Raw genomic sequence first — 17,380 nt, 5'->3', positions numbered from 1 at the left:
CTGTTCCTGCGAATTAGTGCTTGATAACCCTGTCCAGTAAACTCAGTACCATTGTCAGACCCGATACATATAACTTTTCCATATGGGGCTGTGTCAGCTAGGAACCTCTCTGTGGCTTCCACTGTGTAACTTTTGTGCTTCAGAAAGTAGACAAACACTTCACTTGAGTAGTCATCAGTAAAGGAAAGTGCATACCTATACCCTTCTCTGGACTCTGGGTCAATAGGACCTGCCAAGTCAGTGTGTACCAACTCTAATGCTGACTTAGCCCTTACATCAGGTTTCCTATTCCTGCTCTGAGTGAATTTACCTTGAACACACACTTCACATTGCATAGACTTGGATGCTTTACCCTTGATTGACATACCATCCACAACCTTCTCTAACTTCTTAATATCATCAAAATTGCAGTGTCCCAAAATCTCATGCCACGTCTGAATATCATGGCAACTCATACATTGATCATCACAGTCATCGTTTACTGACACAGTAGGCAAATAGAACAGTCTGTTATGTTCATGAATGAGAAAACGTGTGCCATCTTTGTACTGCAGGACGTCTTCACCCTCCTTGAAGGTCACTGTTGCCCCACTGGAAGTTGCAGCTTTCACGGAGAAGATGTCTTGGGGATAGGAGGGGATGTACAGTGCCTGCTTCAATGTGGCACTGAGGTACCGCCCCCTGCTGTCGACCAGACACACCACTGCTTCTCCTCTGCGCTCCGCGACCCCCTTGCACCTCGTGCCGTCGGCTAGCTCCACACAGTTCGTCTCGGCCTGGAATTGGTCGTCGAAGCTCTTGAACTTGACCAGGTCGGTGATGATGTGCGATGTCACACCGGTGTCCACCATCAGCCCCTTTCTGGTGACTCCGCTCCCTGGCTGACGATCACTAGTCACCAGCTCGAAGGCGAAGGTGTTGTCTGTCTCCTCGTACACCCCACGTGCGTTGTCCTGCTGCTTCGGTTTCCGTCCTCCTCGCCATGTGGTACTCTTGCCGTGGCTGTACCACTGTTGACCATGCTAGCACTGTCTTGCCTTGTGTCCTCTCTGGCCACAACGGAAACACTCAATGTTCCCGCTCTCAGTGCCCTGCACCCTTGCACCTGCCGGGGCACTGATCTTCCTTGGATGCGCCCGGGCTCCCATGACGTTGTCTTCGGCCACAGCTGTGCGCATACCTTCAGTGTTCTCATAACTCCGCAATTTTGTCTTAAAATCCGCAAAAGAGAGAGTCTCATCTCTTTGAGTGACAAAAATGGAAAAAGGCTTGAATGATTCTGGCAGCCCCTTCAAAACCATTGCAACTAATAGTCCATCGCTCAAGACCTCTCCAGCATTCCTTAGCGCTGTGATTGAGGTCTCAGCACGTATGACATAGTCAGTCATACTCTCACTACTCAACTTTCGCAGGGAAGTCAGTTCTGTGTAAAGACTCACAATGCGGGGCTTACCCTTGCCAGTATACTGTAATAGTCCCGCAAAATCCTGAGTGCTCCTCACCCGCCATCTGCAGCCTCTCACATGACCAGGGACAAACTTTTATCATCGAGGAATTGGATCAGTTCAGCATATGCTTCAGCATTCTTTGCTGCATCCTCAGCCAGTGCGTCTACCATTTGCACCCTCGGTGGGTCCATTCAAAATTGTGTCCTTCAATTTCTGTAACTGCAGATGGCCCAAAAACTTAGTCTCCCACAGTTCATAGTTCTTTTCGTCTCCGTCGAACACAAGACGAGACCACCGTGAACTTGTCCGTTCGCTCATGGTGCTGGCACTCCAAACGCGCAAACAAAAATGTCTTGCGGTGGATACTCACACTGTATCTGTGCAAATTTCAGCGACTCTGGGCCCATAACCTGTTGAACAGAGCTTGACTTGATACCGGCTAAAACATTTCCATAAACTTGGACAGAATAAACACCACTTGGACACTGGATGCGGTAAGGACACTCAATCTCTTGTTTATTGGTGTAGGTGCAGCTTAAATAGGAAATCACATGGCATGGTTACATGACAAACACACCTGAGAGTAATTCACAATAATTGGGAGCACACCCATTAGCCAATCAATCAATTAACAGTTCCCTTGGTTATCCGTTGTATTAGTTCCTATCTGCCCTGGTACACAGGGGGACGGGTTTAGAGGGGAACGGTGAAGAGCGGCTGGGGAAAGAAGTTGGAAGGTGTTGTGCCGCCGTGTTGGTGATTATTAAACGTAATCGTTAGAGAAACTGTAGCCCGCTTACTACCCACAGCCCGAGAGGGGGACTGGCACACGCTACCCACTCATCAAGAAACCAGGGTTACACGTGTTTCGAGTCAGTATTTTACTTTCAGTGCTGTATCTTTAAGATTAGGGGGACGCCAATAGTAGTAAAAAATAGTTAGCTAAAGCCTTTATTTTCAACAGCAGCAACACATTTTTGGATTGTTCTCAAATGAAGAACCTGAGGAAGTCCTTCACCTTTTCGCTCTCCGTCTGCTGAAGTTCTGCTTTTTCGCAGAAAGGCGGAGGAATGAACTCATTTGGGTCCTCGATCCCGATCACCAGGTCGTAGAAACTGGGGTGCGGAAGAATAAACGCAAAACTGTCAGTCACACGAGCACACGCCCCCCACCAATGCTGCAGCCTCTAACACGGGCACGCGCTTACCTCGTGAGGATCAGTCCTACGTTTTCGACGTGGTTTAGGGAACTTATGGGAAGACAGCCGAATTCGGTGAATGTCAGCAGGTATTTTGCTGTGGGAGGGAAACACAAACAGATTAACTTCGAAAGGTAAACTAGGCGACCACATGATTAAATTATCGCTGGGATTTCGAGCAGCGCCCCCTTGTGTTTCTCCTGACCACGCCTCTCTCACCCTTTAGCTCTGGTACAGCGCCCGTCCAGGAGTTAACCAGCACCCCCATGCCAGGGGCAGAGGAGCTCCCCAGCACCACCTCGCCCTGCAGTTTGGCGTCGGGAGGGATCTCTATCGGCCGGAAGGGAGTCTTCAGTGGCGCCTTCTTGCAGGTTTGGTTTTGGTACGATATCTCATATGAGACCCCCTGTAAGAAGCAGCAAATCACTGCACGGCTGTACACAGTTCATTTCCATACACTGTCCGAAGCCGATCTCTGGAAGTTACGGGCGCGAGGCAGGGAATACCCCAGCAGGGGGCGCCAACCCACCGCAATCCATTGTGCTTGTTTCTTTATCACTTTATTTTGCTTTTGCTTGTTTATCATTTATTTGTTTGTAATTTTTTTCATTCGCCTGCACTGCAACTGACATTCAGGATTTGTGCTACTTCAAGATTACGCTCCTTAAGAGTTCAGACGATGCACGGAATCTAAAGTTTATGCACAGCAGCTGTCAGCACTGGGGCTATCCAGTCGCCATTCAGATTAGTCACTGTTATCCTAGGGATGAGGGTCACCTCTTTGTAGAGCAAAAGCACGTCCGCGAAGGAGGTCTGGTTGTGGTCGACCGTCAGTACTCTGACGCGGATCTGCCGGCCCAGGGCGTCGTAGCTGAACCGCTCATACGCCACGAATTTCCCTTCGGGGTATACCTGTGTGGCAGGAGAGGGGGTAATTATTATTAGTACAATAACATTTGCTTGTTCACGCTGTCATTTGTCGTTTCCATTGTAAAGTTTCATTCGAATACACCGCAACTGACATTCAGGATTTGCACCACTTTAAATTTCCGCTCTTTAAGAGTTCAGACGACCCACAGATTCTAAAGTTTTTGTACAGCAGCATTATTTTGGAATTTGGATATAGGTTTATGATCAATTGAAAAAAAAAATACTTACAACAGCAAGTCTTCCAACCATTAGAGGAGGTGATTCTGAAAGTTGGATTAAATACAGAAATAGAGGGTGAATTCATCACAGTGTCCCGACAGCATAATCAGAAATACTGCGAACGCTGAGTCTTTTTATAGTTGTTATAGGTACTACAAGCATGACACTGTCAGGACGTGGGTCCCTGTCCAGGTTCTAATGCCAAGCCTTTAAAAGCCCCCCCCCTCCTGTTTGTCTCTTACTGCAAGGATGAGGTTTCTCTGTCGCCACGGCCGCCAGGCCCAGGCAGACGGCGAGGAGGCTGAGGGCCCACATGCTATCTGGCGTTCCGAGGCGGACTGTGTCCCCTGACTCCAAACCCTCCTATTATATGCAGGACGTGTGAGTCCAAGGTTCACGTTCTCCCTTCATCCTACTGTGAGTCGTGTGAATCGGTACCGTTGTGCAAGTTAAAGGTGCACGCGACCCCCAGCCGCTTCCAGGTTCACAGCACACTGTTTGTGAATTATCTGCATTCTCTGTTGGCAAGTAGATACATACATACATAAATAATTTGTGCTCTGTGTGGGTGTGTGTGTGTGTGTGTGTGTGTGTGCGCGTGCGCATACGTGTATATATATCAGAGAGATAGAGAGAGTAGAAATACTGCGTAAAAATCCTTTTAGCTTGTTTTCTTGTTACTGAAGTATCTGAAATGGACGAATACTGCCCACACATTTTCTTTTAAAACACATTTGCGTCGTCAGTCATTGTTGCTAATGAGCATTATATACAATGTGACACTCATTCACAATGTAACTCTACGTAGTTTCCTTCCAGACAAGCTCACTGGGTGCTGAGGAAAACTTGCGTTTTTACAGACTGACGCTGGTCTGAAAGGAATAAGCAAGCTGTTCGGCACGGAGGATAAACACTGAATCAGCACAGACGCGTGTCTATGTGTGTGTGTATGTATGTGTGTGTGTCTTTGTGTGTATGTATGTATATGTGTGTGTCTGGGTGTTTGTGTGTGTGTGTGTGTGTGTTTCTGTCTCTGTGTATGTATGTATGTGTGTGTGTGTGTGTGTGTGTGTCTGGGTGTTTGTGTGTGTTTGTGTGTGTGTTTCCGTCTCTGTGTATGTATGTATATGTGTGTGTTTGTGTGTGTCTGTGTGTTTCTGTCTCTGTGTATGTATGTATATGTGTGTGTGTCTGGGTGTTTGTGTGTGTTTGTGTGTGTCTGTGTGTTTCTGTCTCTGTGTATGTATGTATATGTGTGTGTGTCTGGGTGTTTGTGTGTGTTTGTGTGTGTCTGTGTGTTTCTGTCTCTGTGTATATATGTATATGTGTGTGTTTGTGTGTGTCTGGGTGTTTGTGTGTGTCTGTGTGTTTCTGTCTCTGTGTATGTATGTATATGTGTGTGTTTGTGTGTGTCTGTGTGTTTCTGTCTCTGTGTATGTATGTATATGTGTGTGTTTGTGTGTGTCTGGGTGTTTGTGTGTGTTTGTGTGTGTGTGGGTGTTTGTGTGTGTCTGGGTGTTTGTGTGTGTCTGTGTGTTTCTGTCTCTGTGTATGTATGTATATGTGTGTGTTTGTGTGTCTGGGTGTTTGTGTGTGTTTGTGTGTTTCTGTCTCTGTGTATGTATGTATATGTGTGTGTCTGGGTGTTTGTGTCTCTGTGTATGTATGTATATGTGTGTGTCTGTGTGTTTCTGTCTCTGTGTATGTATGTATATGTGTGTGTCTGGGTGTTTGTGTGTGTTTGTGTGTGTGTGGGTGTAACACTGCCTGCCAGTGGAGGCTCCTGTGTGTTTGGTCTTCATGTTTGTTCTCCGTGAATTAAGACTCTGTGTCGGATCCCAGCTTTTACACACTGAGAGAAGTTAAACTTAAACTTGCCTGAACTTTTGTTCGTTTCCATTCCTTTTGAAGTCACCCACATGGTGGCACAGGGTAAAGGCCATAAAACCTGAATCACTGCATCATAATGTCCTTTTACGGTTATACAACAGCAATAACAACACATGAACAGTGTGCATGACCTCCTCAGTGTCATGTGATCATTGCTCCCTGACCAAGAGGGAGCCATGGAACATGTGACTGTATGTATCCAATAGCAGTGAGTCACACATTACTGCTCATATCCAATAACAGTGAGTCTCACATAACTGTATATATAAAACCTGCTATTTACACATTTCTAAGCCATTTTTATATACCTCAGTAATGCTAAATGCCAATAATTATGCAATTATGTTTTTCTCCCAGAAGTGTATGTTTCAGAGAGGGAATACAGGCAACAGGATCGATGGTGGAGTTCAGTTTTATTATTTTCTGAGATAGTACAGAACTCAGCCTTTATAGGGACTCTCCTAATTCAGGTGCAGGTTTACTTTGACAAAAAGCATTTAGTCTCATCGGCCTACGCCTGGTTTTTATTTTTTATTACCACACAGCCTTAATTACCAGCTTTGAAGGACATTCCACATATGTCAAGCTGTCGGTGTATCATGTTGCTGCTCCCACGATATTATTCTGAGGGTGGGAGGGAGGCCTTGGTTCTCGGAGTATTCCCCCCCTCCCCAACTGCTGTCGAGTCGCTCGCACCCTCACCCCCTCCGTCGGCCTCTCTGCCCTCTGTCCATCAGATCTGTGCCATCGCCTTTGCCTATTCTACTCCGGTTCTGGCGGCCGGGAACGCCGTGAGCTTCAAACCAATCAGGGGTGCCTTCCCCAAAAGCAAAGTTGCTAACTACTTTAACATCTTCCATAGTTTTAGCCAGTGTTTCCCAACCCAGTTCTCGGGGAACCCCGGACAGTCCACGTTTTTGCTTCCTCCCAGCTCCCAGCCAATCAGGAACACCGAATACCTGGTACAGGCATGCTGAGAGCTGAGAGGAAGCAAAAACGTGGATTGGGAAACACTGGTTTTAGCCATGCAACTGAATGGGTCCAACTATGGCAGTAGCTAACAGGCACTTTTGGGAAACGCACCTCAGAAATGGACCATGTGAATCTTCTAACACCAAGACACCCTGAGGCACCGAGCGTGAGGGGAAAAGCTGTGGAAGGAAATGAGACAAACCTTCATTCTGTGTGTCTGATTGATGGATCTCATCATCTCACCTCATCAACCCTGTTAACAGAAGACAGAAACGATGAGTTCTGCTTACACAAAAATGTTCTGAGGGCACAAGGAAAAATGATTGGTTCAGATAACCAATCAGATTGTAGAGGGGGTGGGCCAAGCAACTAGAGGAGGTGGGGCCAAGACAAACTGGATTTTAGGCCCTTGCTCAGGGGCCCAATGGTGCAGTCACTCTTCTGACTTCAGCATTTGAGCCAGTGACCTTCTGATCATGGGCACGAGTCCTCCCCAACCCCCCGCACCCCCCACATATGGGGACAACATGAACCCTCCACACACTGAGCCATGGCGGAAGAATCAAAGCTGCAGTGCAGGAGGCTACAGTGCTGGGCAATAAACCACCAAAGGTCCCTTTGGGAGGAAAACAGTGCTCACTCTGGTGTTTCCTTAGGGGGGGGTGACATCACCCAACCCCAGCCCTTGAGCAAGCATTCTCCCACGTAACACCTGGATCAGGAAGCTGTCGTGTCCGTCCCGCTGCTGCCACGCTGCCGTCCGCCTGTCTGCTCCCGGGAGTCCAACCTGCTTCGGAGGACAGCTCAACACATCCTGGCATTTCCCCCCACCTCAGAGGGGGCTGCCTCTCCACTAGCTGCTTCCTGTTCAACTCCGCATTTACTGCAGCATTCTCAAAAATTCTGCTCTGAATGGATCCGGCGATCACCCGTGGAGGAGACAGTAGGGATTACCAGTCCCTGGGGCAATTGGGGTTAAGGGTCTGACTCAAGGGCCCAATGGTGGGACCATTCTGCCGACCAGAGCATTCGAACCAGCAACCTTCTGAGTCCCAACCCACAGAGCTGCCCCCTCCAACAATTTTTTTTTTGTTTAATACTTTTTGGTCAGTGCATAATTAGGTATATGTTATTTTACAATTTTTATATCTTTATAATTATTCTAAAATGTCGAGAATAGTACAAATAAACCTTTGTATGGGTAAGCGTTTAGACTTTTGACTGGTATACTATATATATTATATATATATATATACACTCACCTAAAGGATTATTAGGAACACCATACTAATACGGTGTTTGACCCCCTTTCGCCTTCAGAACTGCCTTAATTCTACGTGGCATTGATTCAACAAGGTGCTGAAAGCATTCTTTAGAAATGTTGGCCCATATTGATAGGATAGCATCTTGCAGTTGATGGAGATTTGTGGGATGCACATCCAGGGCACGAAGCTCCCGTTCCACCACATCCCAAAGATGCTCTATTGGGTTGAGATCTGGTGACTGTGGGGGTCATTGTAGTACAGTGAACTCATTGTCATGTTCAAGAAACCAATTTGAAATGATTCGAGCTTTGTGACATGGTGCATTATCCTGCTGGAAGTAGCCATCAGAGGATGGGTACATGGTGGTCATAAAGGGATGGACATGGTCAGAAACAATGCTCAGGTAGGCTGTGGCATTTAAACGATGCCCAATTGGCACTAAGGGGCCTAAAGTGTGCCAAGAAAACATCCCCCACACCATTACACCACCACCACCAGCCTGCACAGTAACAAGGCATGATGGATCCATGTTCTCATTCTGTTTACGCCAAATTCTGACTCTACCATTTGAATGTCTCAACAGAAATCGAGACTCATCAGACCAGGCAACATTTTTCCAGTCTTCAACTGCCCAATTTTGGTGAGCTCGTGCAAATTGTAGCCTCTTTTTCCTATTTGTAGTGGAGATGAGTGGTACCCGGTGGGGTCTTCTGCTGTTGTAGCCCATCCGCCTCAAGGTTGTGCGTGTTGTGGCTTCACAAATGCTTTGCTGCATACCTGGGTTGTAACGAGTGGTTATTTCAGTCAAAGTTGCTCTTCTATCAGCTTGAATCAGTCGGCCCATTCTCCTCTGACCTCTAGCATCAACAAGGCATTTTCGCCCACAGGACTGCCGCATACTGGATGTTTTTCCCTTTGCACACCATTCTTTGTAAACCCTAGAAATGGTTGTGCGTGAAAATCCCAGTAACTGAGCAGATTGTGAAATACTCAGACCGGCCCGTCTAGCACCAACAACCATGCCACGCTCAAAATAGCTTAAATCACCTTTCTTTCCCATTCTGACATTCAGTTTGGAGTTCAGGAGATTGTCTTGACCAGGACCACACCCCTAAATGCATTGAAGCAACTGCCATGTGATTGGTTGATTAGATAATTGCATTAATGAGAAATTGAACAGGTGTTCCTAATAATCCTTTAGGTGAGTGCATATTGCACACTCAATAATCCAAGTCGAAGCAAGACATTCTCCGATGCCCCAGTTGACAGCACGCTGGTTTTCATGCTATTAACAGTGACGTCAATAGTTAAATCATTCAGTATTATCTTTTGATGAGCAGCTATCCAGAAATTACATCAACTGCTATTGACAGCTTGAAATATTAACGATCAAAGGATAATATTAACACATATAAGGTCCCCTGCAACCTTAATTGACAGTTTGTATATTTCCCGTGAAATGTATAGTCCCCAGGGAAGAACTGGGCCCGGCACAACGTCATAAATCCTGGCGGCTCAGCCAGCCCATAACGCTGTTAATCTCAATTAGAAACCTGCCACCCAAGCCACCCACGTCAATGTGCCATCTCCTTCCCGTACGGGTCTCTTTCAATTCAAGCCGTTCTCCTTTCCTAGATGGATCAATCGGAAGGTCACTATGCTCTTTACCTGCACATGTCATCAAAATCGCAACAAACTCCTGGAATCATTAACTGAACGCTACACATATACTAAATTTAATTATGCAGCGCTTCCGGTGTAGCAACGGTTTCCAAACTCCTGGGAACTGAATTTAAGAAGCTTGCTGTATTTTGTCATGGCACTCAGGACGTCATGAACTCCAAGACAGGCAATTTTTACACTGCATATTTTACCATGGTATATCCAGTGGTTACAAGGCACACAGGGTGAAATGCCCACAATGCCTTGGAGAAGCTGATCCATAACCAGGCTGATGCTTAAAAGCAGGAAAGGCACGTGGGCATTATGGAGTCGTTGTGCAAATATGAGAATCAAGGATGAGCATATCATAAATGATCACTCAGAGGTGAAGACCGTCTGCACGCCGATGATTTACTTACAGTGGGACTCACTCATGTTGTTTTTCATGCCTTGATCCTTCCCGTATTTTCCTCTAAAATCCCGCACCGACTGAATAACTAACCGTGTCACCGTACCTAGACCTACAGTATATCCCACAGTCCCCGAAAGCACGCGCTGCGCCCAAATACTCCGTATTACACTCACTCACAAAATCACATTTTCATACTTCGACACATGCAGAAGGCGAACAGACGGGAGAATGGGTTGGACAGAATGATCGATGTGATTATGTTCATAGCATGACGTAATTTCACCGAACATCTCATCCCTGCAGTTAAAACAAATATATTCATTTTCATTTCAATTCACGCGTGCGGCTTAACCAACCCATTCATATTATAGCCTACACCAGGTTATACAAGTAAAATAATGCAGGTGGACTTTGACTTAATAACTGTTTTGTTGATTCCCAGAAAAGTGACGGCAGATCAGCACCAATATGTCCTTCCTCTGAACTGTGCTTGCAGTCCTTTTCTGTCGATCCCTCAAAAATAATAAAATGAAAAAGAAAAAGAAAACAGACGTAGACGAGCTACTTCAGGATATTCACGGTCGCCGTCGGATCTAATGGAAAGTGGTTGTTTAAGGAGCTGATGCTGATGCTACAACCGAGGTTTAAAAAGTTACTGTCCATGTTCTGAGGCTGCAGCACTTTCACGTAGAAAACCGCGTCCTCTTCCTCATACAGACACACGCACAGGCTTTGATCTTCCTCAAAATAAAAGCCAAACTAAAGGTTTTGCACTTTCTCCTTACTCCTTCCATCTTCGACGGTAGAAACCAATAGACACATAGGCTATGGCTGTTAAGATCAAGATGCTCAAATGATGTTAAACAATACATATTTTCCACACAAATCACCGGCAGCAACAGCCATTTACATACTCATCCAGGTTAGACTAAACTCGTATGGCACATAAACAACAAAGTGAACAAAAAATATTCATAAAGACGACAGCATCTTATTAAAATGATATGAATAAAGATTTATTTTTATATGAACAGGTGGTTTGATTTTTATTGTATTTTACAAGTTTCTATGACAATCTCGCAAAATTTTCTAGCATATTCCAAGAATGGAAATGGAAAAGGATTTATTGCTGAATGTTAAATGAAATACACTTTGACGGACTGGAAAACTTCTCAGTTGCTGCTGTTGACCATGCACCCATCCTACCTGGGCCACGAGGACATGCAGAAGGGAGGCGCTCAGAAGCTCAAGCGAGCAGAAAGATAAACAAAGTAGGAAGAAACGGGTTGGACATAACGGTAAGAAATACTAACGGGGCAATTTCACATTTAAACTAACTAGAGAAGCACTGCCTTCATTTGCATCGCCTAAATATACAGAATAAGACCCGATACCCTGAACGAACAAACAGAAAAACAAAACCAAGTGGAATTTGAGCAGTGAAATAAAACACATTTCAGTCTAGGAATTATACCATTGTGCCTTTTGATAAAGCAATAAGTATTCATTTAATGATCTAGGTTCTTTTGGATACATTAAGTGTCATTTTTGTAACTGTTTTGTTTGAAAACAGGTATGATATGTTTTTTTACTTACCATTATAAATCGCCTTTAAAGGTATTATATAAAACAACATAATGCCAAGAATCGCTCCTCCTTTAATTTCGATGCGCCCGAAATCATCTTGTCACTATATCCCTGTCTTTTTTTTTTTTGGAGACGGATAGATAATCACGGTAAGCCGGTTGAAACCACTACGCTTTTTCACTGACAACCACTGAAAACAACTGATAAGTGTGAAACGGACGAAGCGGCTGTTGAGATGAGCGACTGACGCTCGCTGATCACCGACAGAAGATGACGCGCGCCAGGTCAACCCGATAGCGGGATTGTGGGAGTAAATGTCGGTGGTGCTGGAAGATGTGAAACGTATTCCTTTATGCAGAAAAGGCAATCCATGTCTGCATAATTAAATTTAAGAAGATTGTATCAAGTATGTATCAAAACTCAGCCTCTCGCAATAATAATAATAATAATAATAATAAATGTTCCAGTATTCATGGAGTGATTTGGTTGTCTCATGTAACCGGGGACAATTGCAAACACACTTGCAGACATTACTTTGCCACAATGGACTATTGTCGTCACACTCTGTAGAAAATGATGTCATCAAACAGACCTAAATACAAGGTTTGCATATTTTGGCATTTTGACAGACTCACAGCTATGTTCTTCTGTGTGTTTCTCTCTCTCTCTGTATGTATGTGTGTCTGGGTGGGGGGGCGGGTCCTCCACCCTGGGGCTCCCCCCCCCCCCCCCCACACAGGACTGCTGGCTGAGTAATGGTCTCATCCAGGGAAGGTAGAATCATGGTCCATTCCTTCAGGAGTGCGGCGGAAGCCCTGACACGCGGCTTGTAGGTGCTGCTGCAGTAATGTGATGGTTAGGTAGCTAGTGTGTGTGTGTGTGTGGGGGGGGGGGGGGTAGGTAACTGGGGGGGGGGTAGGAGTGGAGGAGAGGGTGGAGGGGGTTCTGTGGGGGGGGGGTAGGAGTGGAGGAGAGGGTGGAGGGGGTTCTGTGGGGGGGGTAGGAGTGGAGGAGAGAGTGGAGGGGGTTCTGTGGGGGGGTAGGTAACTGGGGGGGTAGGAGTGGAGGAGGTTCTGTGGGGGGGGTAGGAGTGGAGGAGAGGGTGGAGGGGGTTCTGTGGGGGGGGTAGGTAACTGGGGGGGTAGGAGTGGAGGAGAGAGTGGAGGGGGTTCTGTGGGGGGGGGGGGTAGGAGTGGAGGAGAGAGTGGAGGGGGTTCTGTGGGGGGGGTAGGTAACTGGGGGGGTAGGAGTGGAGGAGAGAGTGGAGGGGGTTCTATGGGGGGGGGGGGGGTAGGAGTGGAGGAGAGAGTGGAGGGGGTTCTGTCCAAGCCCAGATCCCTCAAGCCTGGAGCTCCTCAGACCTTTAGCCTCTCAACCCGATGCTTCTCCCAGACTCTGCTGCCTTTGGACCAGATTCAGGTGTTTGGTCATGTGACCCCTCCCACGGACCAAGAAGGAGGAAGTTGGCCAGGCCGGCCAGCCAGCAAATAATGTTAAAACCTTGTCCTCAATCCCAGGGAGCCTTGGCATACTATGTCCTCTGCCCACTGGATCTGTCCATCTACAGAAAAACCTCAGAGTGACAGCTACCTGCTGGGCTGGTGGATCTACAGAAGCCCTAGTCATAGTACTGGTCCACTGCCCACCAGACCTGCAGTTCCACAGACACCCTCTGGGTGGTGCTTGTCCACTGTCTACCAGGCTTTCAATTCTATGAAAATCTTCAAGTCATACCTTGTCCAGTTCCCATTGCACTAAACCTGCAATTCTATAGACACACTTGTACCATGCCCACTGCCTACTGGACTTGCGGTTCTACAGAAACGCTTGAGGTGATACCGTGTCCACTGCCTGCCAGACCTACGGTTCTACAGAAACCGTTTGCCATGACGGGTCAAAAAGCAAAGGGCGACACATTTGGAAGGCCGCCACGCCCTCAGCCTCCTGTTACGAAAACGAAAACGAACAAACAAAATGACAAACAAACGAGCGAATCATATTCGTGTAAACATACACCTTAGGCAGAAGTGGCTTATATCGTATGATGAGACAAGGATGTCACAGTTCAAAAAAGGGATGATTCCCCCAAAAAAACAAACCTTGAAAAAATGAAATGACAATGAAGAAGAGAACAGAAAGAAGAAACGTGTATAAAAATGAGGAGTCCGTATAAGAAAGGCTACAAAAAACGTAACTGGACCTCTGGCATCGGCATACATCAAAAGGCACCACAATATTATTCTATTTTTTTTAAGTTGTGAAAAAATTGGCACGTCTCTTTTTCTTTATGCTGTAAATCAAAATGTACATATAAATAGAGTTTTCCCTATAAAAAAAGTCTTTGCTGTTAGCTAGTAGACAACATTTGCTAAAATGAAAATAAATATTTCATTTGTTAGAATATCTGTCTGTTATATAAAATAAAAATATTTCTTATAGGTGCAGGTCTATAGTGTATTGTTGCGTCGGTAGGTCGGTTCTACTGGGGAGCGCTGTCTTGTTTGGACCGGGACAGCGTCAGTCTGGGCGGCACGTTCCCACGTGAACTCTGCCTGCCCGAAGGCTGATGAGTCCGCGCCTCGGCCGGCCTGTAGATGGTGGAGGGCTCCGTGCTCATGTTCTGCATACTGAGGAAGGGCGTGCTCTCCCCATCCTCCTCCTCTGACTCGCTGTCCGACAGGCAGCTCCGCGAGCCGCAGTCCCACGCCGCCTCGCCGCGCTGCGACACGTGCCCGTTGAGCCTGGACCTCCGCCAGCGTCTGCCGTTGGATCCGCTTCTCTTTGGTTTCTCCAGGGAGGAGAGGTACTCCTGCGTGGTCTCATACTCGTCGTCGTCCGCCGGCCGGTACGGGCTGGACGGCAGGCTGCCGGTACTCTCGTCCAGGTAGGTACGACGCTGCTGTCGGTAGAGCTCGTGCCGCCGGGCGTCCTGCAGCGGCACCTGGTAACGGCGGAGCAGCGGCTGGTCGTCCTCTGGCTGGTAGGAGGCGCGGGCGGCCGGCGGAAGGGACATGGCGTGGCTGGTGTTGGGGGAGGTGATCTGGAAGGTAGGCACCTGTGGGGGCAGTGAGTAATGGAAGTCCACCGGGGAGAGGCGCGCCGGCGTCGTCAGCGCCGACACGTACCTGCGGGGGAGGGGGAGATTACGTGGGGGGAGAGATGGATAAATACAGGAGAATGACGTCTGAGTCCGGTCGTCCCATTCCCTCACGCCGTGGAAGGGTGTAAGCAAAGCCCATATTCGGCCCATATAACGTGGCGTGCTACACAGCTGCACTGCATCAAAGTCCCCCGAGGTACAAGCAGGCCCACCCCCAACCACCAACACCAACTTCAGGCCACTCCCTCTGCCCCCACGTTTACTATGGCACTGGGAAGATTTTAATATACACATTAGAAACATGCAGCTTGAAAGGTTCAATGGCACACCAAAAATAAGATGATTTAATCTGTGCCCCCACCCTGCTGAAGTGTATTTAAACTCTGCTTCTACTACAATAATCTGCCTCTGTTCTGACACTGTTCTCTACTCTTGTAATCTGCTTCTGCTCTGATAATCTACCTCTGCAGTGACACTCTGCCTCTACTCTGAGAATCTGCCTCTGCTTTATCATTCTGCCTCTACTCCAATAGTCCTCCTATGTTCTGGCACTCTGCCTCTACTCTGTTAATCAGCCTCCGTTGACACTCTGCCTCTACTCTGAGAATCTGCCTCTGCTCTGACACTCTGCTTCTGCTCTTGACACTCCGCCTCTATTTTAATAATCTGCCCCTGCTCTGACGCTCTGATGATTTCCCTTTGCTCTGACACTTTCCTTCCTAGTATGCTGATCTCATACTTGGCCTCTACTCCGATACACGTCCTCTGCAGTGACATCCCGCCTCTGCACTGCCTCTCATCCCTCTGAAAACCAAACATGTGCCATTAAGTCTTTCAAACTGGCACGGCCATCCCCGCGGGGGGAGGTCGCCATGGAAGCGAGCGTTTTAACGTGTACACTAAAATGTGCACAGTGCCATAGTGGACGGTGCGGGCGTCCCACCTGTCGCTGTGCGGAGAGTCCCCCAGCGAGTCGAAGGAGTCCCTGTACCGTGCGGCGGGGTGGTGGGGCTCAGTAATGCCACAGTGTGCCGCACGCCTGGCCCGCGCCTCCATGCACGCAGGACTGTTGCATTTACTGGTCCCCACGGAGGACGACGCCATGCCCGAGGGGGAGTCCGACAGCGCGCTCTCTGTCCTGTCCAAGCTCCATGTACGGTCCTCGTGTCTGCGTGGGGGCAGGGCGAGGCGGGGGGAAAGCGAGAGCGCCATCACATTCATGTCCACAGAGCCACCAGCGCTCCCACCTTCCAGAAGTGCAGCGTAGGCCCAGGGGTACATGCTGATCCATGCAGTGGGAGGGGGGCAGAGAACAGCTGGAAAGCATATAAACTGAACAGGCACACTTCACTGCAGCCAGAGAACAGGACAGCACTGATTCCTGCACAGGAGTAACTCTTTCGGATGCTCGATCAGAAACACTCTATGTTGGTGCAATACCTGTGTGTGTGTGTGTGTGCATGTATGTGCTCTCTGTATGTGTATGTAATAGACACAGACGTGTATGATTCAGCTGGAGGACCGCGTCCGGTGTGGACACATACGCCCTGGTATCTGTATCACAGCTCGCGGTGCATTCTGGGCACTGTGAAAGAATGAATCATCAGTTGGAAGTTTTTATTTGCATGACGCCAGTGTTTTAACTTTTCGGATCACTGGCTTTAACTTAAACATGACTAAATAAATGCTGCTTCATGTCCTCAACTGAAAGACATAAGTGAGAAGGATCCAAAAGGAAAATTAAATGCATATAATATGTTTTTGTGTGCTCAGTGTCAGTGAAAGTTGTTTTTTCGCTAGAAACTCCAGAGACGATAAGAGAGAAACTCAGCGAGGCACATATACAGCCACCAGGTGGCGACCAACACACTGGAAAAAAAACACTGGTCAGTTTCTCGGTAGAGGAACTAGGAAGCAGAGTATAAGGAGGCTGCCTGCCCAAAGTCATCTGGCATTTGGCTGAGTTTGTGAGGGATTTCTGCTGAAGGATGGCGTTCTTTATCAGTGCAATCATCGCAAAAGCTGATCCTTTAATCCAGTGCTTCTCAACCCGGTCCTCAGGCACCGGTCCTCATGGTCCGCATTTTTGCTCCCTTCCCAGCTCCCTGCCAGCCAGTCCAGGTTTCTGCTCCTTTCCAGTAGGAGCTGGGAAGGAGCAAAATGTGGTATATCTGGTGTTCCCTAAGGACCGGTTTAAGGACTACTGCTTTAATCAGCCCAAGCTCTGGCCCCCCCAGGACGTGTCCTTGGTTTTGCCTGGCTTGGATTATCTGCAGCTCAATCAGTCCGATGTGGGGGGGGGGGGGGGGGGCGGGCTGTGTGTGTAATTGGTCCAGAAGACTAATCCGCTGGAGGGGTCATGTGATGGCCATATTGCTGCGGCAATGGGGGAAAGCGGAGAAGTCACCTACAGTACAGGGGATTTCGGAGGCGTCATGGTAACCTTGTACTGGGAGAGCAAAGCGGCGGCGGCATTCACCTGTGTGTGGATGAGTGGGCGGGGCTTGATGTGTGGTGGGATCTGGAAGACGCTCGGCTGCCAGAGAAGGACGCCTCTGCCCCGTGCCGAATGACTCGCTCGGTGGCTGGGGCGTTCTTCGAGATGTACTGCAACGGAGAAGGCTACGTAACAGGAAGCCCGGACAGGGGGCATGGGAAGAGGGAGGCATTGTGGGTATCGTCGGCTCCTAACCGCAT

The 17,380-nt window shown here is 47.9% G+C and overlaps 2 protein-coding genes across 5 annotated transcripts in view; both read right to left on the bottom strand.

Annotated features, from left to right (window-relative positions):
* Positions 1–1,938: 1,938 nt before the first annotated feature.
* epdl2 (ependymin-like 2) lies at positions 1,939–4,159 on the bottom strand. The gene is made up of 6 exons (XM_072706736.1): positions 4,038–4,159; positions 3,805–3,839; positions 3,424–3,558; positions 2,866–3,052; positions 2,656–2,743; positions 1,939–2,563 (listed from the first exon to the last, which is right to left on the bottom strand). The coding sequence occupies exons 1-6, from the start codon at positions 4,108–4,110 to the stop codon at positions 2,437–2,439; spliced, it is 645 nt and encodes a 214-aa protein (XP_072562837.1). The 5' UTR covers positions 4,111–4,159; the 3' UTR covers positions 1,939–2,436.
* A 9,452-nt stretch (positions 4,160–13,611) lies between these two features.
* nrg2a (neuregulin 2a) overlaps positions 13,612–17,380 on the bottom strand; it is an 88,407-nt gene continuing 84,638 nt past the window's right edge. For all 4 annotated transcript variants that reach the window (XM_072706490.1, XM_072706489.1, XM_072706491.1 and 1 more), the window contains 3 exons: positions 17,163–17,290; positions 15,627–15,851; positions 13,612–14,708 (listed from right to left, as the gene is read on the bottom strand). In XM_072706490.1, the coding sequence (XP_072562591.1) occupies positions 14,063–14,708; positions 15,627–15,851; positions 17,163–17,290 (999 nt within the window). In that variant the 3' untranslated portion in view covers positions 13,612–14,062. The remainder of the gene's footprint in view (positions 14,709–15,626; positions 15,852–17,162; positions 17,291–17,380) is intronic.

The sequence above is a fragment of the Paramormyrops kingsleyae genome, chromosome 24 (assembly GCF_048594095.1).
Source record: "Paramormyrops kingsleyae isolate MSU_618 chromosome 24, PKINGS_0.4, whole genome shotgun sequence".
NCBI lineage: Eukaryota > Metazoa > Chordata > Actinopteri > Osteoglossiformes > Mormyridae > Paramormyrops > Paramormyrops kingsleyae.
The sequence above is the reverse complement of the archived record's forward strand: the minus strand, read 5'-3'. Positions and strand labels throughout refer to the sequence as shown.

Coding starts and splice junctions, on each gene's coding strand:
- epdl2 (XM_072706736.1), bottom strand. CDS start 4,110: ATGTGGGCCCTCAGCCTCCTCGCCGTCTGCCTGGGCCTGGCGGCCGTG. Junction 3,559..3,804: donor TGGTTGGAAGACTTGCTGTT/GTAAGTATTTTT, acceptor CCTGCCACACAG/GTATACCCCGAAGGGAAATT. Junction 3,053..3,423: donor TGCTTTTGCTCTACAAAGAG/GTGACCCTCATC, acceptor TGCTTCTTACAG/GGGGTCTCATATGAGATATC.